Here is a 3864-nt window from a genome sequence, read left to right on the forward strand (position 1 = left end):
TATTATTATTATTAATATTATTATTATTATTATTAATATTATTATTATTATTATTATTATTATTATTATTATTACACTAGTAGTATGACGACTTTACTATGACGGATAAAAATTATCCATCATAATAGAGACATATTATAACACACTTTTATATATCCGTCATAATATGAAACGCGGTGACACACTCGTAAATAAGTCTAAAACATAGTTTTACATATTACTTATAATATAAAACGCGGTGACAAATTTATAAATAAAATTTTTAATATATTATGACTGATTTTTAGAAATCCGTTATAGTACCTCTCTTTTCCATTTTCCTCTTTTCCTCTGACTCTCATTTCCCATTTCTCTCTTACTCTCGATCGACGTCATTCACTCTCTTTCTCTTTTCCTCTCTTCTTCACTCTCTATCATTCGCACTTCAATCAACCACAATTTTCCATTTGCATACCCTCGAGAACGTTTCTCTCGTCTCCATAATTGAAGGCTCTCGTCGAGTTCTCGGTTGCCACACTTCAAGCGGTAAGCACTTTCCTTTAGAAGAAGAAGAAGAATTAGGGTTTTTGTGTGCATAAATACAGAGAGAAAGAGTAGAAGAAATTTTGATTGAGGGAAAAAATGGGTAGTGAAGAGGATTCGATCGAGCAAAGCGTTGCCTCCCGTCGCGAGAGACTGCTAGCTCTCAGAGCCGCTCAGGAGTTGTCCAGTGCTCCCGAACCAAAGGACAACGACGATGCCGAAGAAGAAGAAGATCAACAACAAGAGTGGGTACCTGTCTACCTTCGATGCCTTCTCTTTCTCTGATACTCAAAAAAACTCACGGTTCCTGAAATTGCGTTGCAGAATGAAGTTTCGTAACTACGTTCCTCATGACAAGAACCTCCAGGAAGGGAAGCTTGCCCCTGCGGTGCTCCCCAAGTTCGAAGACCCTGTCGATGTGCCTCCACCCGAACCTCAGGCTCAGGAGGTACTACTCTAGTGCGTACTCCATTGGTTAATCCGTCATTGCTTTTCTCTGTCTCTTTGTTTCGTAATATGTATTTTTTTATACAAAAATATTAGGATCCGTTTCTGAATATTGCTCCGAAGAAACCTAACTGGGACCTGNGGAGAGATGTGCAGAAGAAGTTTGATAAGCTGGAGAAGCGAACTCAGAAGGCTCTCTATCAGCTCATGGGTACGTTTACCCATGTCCTTATTTCTTAATTGTGTTGCTCGGTGATAGGTATCTGCCGTATGGTGGTGAATGGTTATGGGTACTTTCCCTTAGTTTTGTTAATTTTTTATGACACCTTGTTTCATGACATGAATCTTTATGCCATCTGAAAATACTCTCCGACGGTTTTCCTTGCGAACTATTGATTAATGCTGGAAAACTATGCTATCTGTCCCTCGAGTTTGCTTTTGGTTTCCTTGTTTCTTTTATTCGTGTCGTCAGGTTTGCCCAAAATGCTAAATTCCCGTTGACAGATTAACCAAATTGTTTGTGATGATATTTGAGTCATAGTGCTGTAAAACAAATGGTAACGTTTAATTTTGTTTTCNTTGCCTCAATTTGTTTTATTTTATTCGAAGTCACTGCTTCATTTAGGAAAGCATTTTTAGTTCACTGCTGGCTACTTCTTACTTGGCTCCTGTGGGTTGATATTTGGAAAAATGGTGGATCAGTTGGTGAGCAGTATGATAAGAGATTATTTCGTTCTCCTAAACTTGCTAAAGATTATGGAAGGGAATGACAGAAGGAAGAACAGAAATATAATTGATGTCTTTCTCTTCTTTTCCAAATAGGAAGACCCAAAGGTTTGTCGAGCAAGTTCTTGCCGCTGTGATGCCACTTGTGTGTCATGTAGGCAATTTATGCTAGTCAATCAAATAGAGTTAGTGTTTAGGACAAGGTGACATTTTTGCTAGGTACAAGTTTTTACTAAAACAAACAGAAGTTTTGGAAGTAGGACCGAATACTAAATATTTATTGAGGCTAACTTAAAAGACTGAAATGGAAGTCCGTTCCGTCTCGATTAATTATATTTGGGTCTGAGGTTATCAAATCACAATTCAAATTGTTGGTACTCACCATTTAATTTTTGAATTGTGTTGGGAGGGAGTGGAAAGAAACAGAGAAGAACGGTAGTTGAAGTTGAGGTGGAGGTTGACCATTTAAGTTTAACTTTGTTAGGTAGTTGGACAATAATATTTCCAGAGGAAAAATAAGATTTAGTTCATCAATAATCTTACTTTCTTAGATTTGATTCTAGTGATTCCTCTTTCAAGTCTATTCTCCAATTGCTTAAGTTCCTGCACAGTCAGTGTGCTTAAAGCATCACCCATCAAGTGCCTGCAAAAGCCATAATCCATTAATTTTTATAAGAAGAATTTAAGAGGAACAAACACCATGGTAATAACGAAAGAGAAGTCTAGTATAACCTGATTAAACCAATTAATTATAAGTGAAGATTATCTTTATAAATAATTTGATTTTATCTCTAATATACGGGGAGATGTCTAACATAAATATGAAATAGAAGTTTTAAGCACTCTTTGTTTATTATTATAAAATATAAAATGTACTTCTATTATTATTATTTTTTCTTTATAATAACTTCACTAAACTGTGCCTTAATAAGGCCAAGACTGGATCATTAAACCCATGTAGAGTGTTGGATTATTCTTTGGCATAATCATTAACTATGTGAAAACTGAGAGAACCCACATGAAAAACCATAGATTATAGTACTAGTACATTGTATAATCATAACCCAAATGTCTTTTCCCGGAAGTCACAACATGTAATTAACACAACAAATACTAGTACTAGTACTAAAATTGAAATGACAAACATCAACAGTGGTTGTTTTCTGTATTCTTTTAAGCATCTTGTTCCTTGGATTAGCATAAATTGGTATGCTCACCAAATAAACTATTTGACATACTTCCAAAAGGGGACTAATCTGCAGACAATACCACACTCTGTTGGGTATAATTGCATTAAGCAAGGTAACCCCTTTGTTAATACCAAATAATGAAAAAATAAAGCCCTTTATTTATTAGGTAAATTACAAATCTTGGATTTGATTGACGGTTTCAGATCACATGCTGTGTCTCAACATGCAACGCTTAGATTGTCATTTAGCTATATTATTTTCATGTGCATGAAATAATAGAAAACATGTTAAATTAAAATTCTTGCATTAGGAACATAATCCTAAGTAGGCTCTTTTTAGTGCTAGTATATAATTAACAAATTTCTTTTTTCTGATTCAATATAGTTTGACAGTCTCACAATTCCTGTGCAGTACAATTTGAAAGCTGTTTTTGGCTTTAACAAAAATCAGTTCTCAGAACTTCTGATGATGGTGGGAATCGGTTCAATCTTCTCTCAGGTATTATATTTCCCAAATATTTTTGTTCATTTTGTTCCACTGTACTAAAATTGTATTTTTATTGCGCAATTAATATTCTGCATGTCTAAAATTGTTTGACTTAGTTATATTCAATTAGCCTTCTATGAGTGATTGATAAGCTGATTATGCAAGAGTGTTGATTATTTTAAGAGCTTACTCTCAGTTGGCTCCCAGATGTTGCTGCTTCCAGTACTCAATCCATTGGTTGGAGAAATTATTATAGGTAAATTATTGTTAGCTTGAGTTCTTTTTATATTTGCTGAGAAAGGTTATCACATATTGTTTGAGCCACTGATTAAAAGTTTAAAATTTGAAGATATTGTGGTTGTTTGAAGTGTTTAAGAGCAGAGTTTCCGGTCTAAAGCATTACTTTTATATTATCAACTGATCTTCCCCTACCTCTTCGATTGTTGGTAGAGAAATTATATTTCAGGACTGGTGATATGTGAGTTTAGTATTC

The 3864-nt window shown here is 34.7% G+C and overlaps 1 protein-coding gene across 3 annotated transcripts; it reads left to right on the forward strand.

Annotated features, from left to right (window-relative positions):
- The first annotated feature begins 331 nt into the window (after nt 1–331).
- On the forward strand, nt 332–3858 carry LOC106761793 (coiled-coil domain-containing protein 12-like). 3 transcript variants are annotated; one of them, XR_001375709.2, is made up of 5 exons: nt 332–767; nt 847–970; nt 1066–1180; nt 3297–3383; nt 3568–3858. XR_001375709.2 is itself a non-coding variant. In XM_014645360.2 (4 exons), the coding sequence occupies exons 1-4, from the start codon at nt 622–624 to the stop codon at nt 3323–3325; spliced, it is 414 nt and encodes a 137-aa protein (XP_014500846.1). In that variant the 5' UTR covers nt 332–621; the 3' UTR covers nt 3326–3858. The 3 variants fall into 3 exon arrangements, 1 of the variants encoding a protein (XP_014500846.1); XR_001375707.2 differs by having other exon boundaries at nt 3579–3858; XM_014645360.2 differs by having other exon boundaries at nt 3297–3858.
- The last annotated feature ends 6 nt before the right edge of the window (nt 3859–3864 follow it).

The sequence above is a fragment of the Vigna radiata genome, chromosome 5 (genome assembly GCF_000741045.1).
Source record: "Vigna radiata var. radiata cultivar VC1973A chromosome 5, Vradiata_ver6, whole genome shotgun sequence".
NCBI classification, from domain to species: domain Eukaryota; kingdom Viridiplantae; phylum Streptophyta; class Magnoliopsida; order Fabales; family Fabaceae; genus Vigna; species Vigna radiata.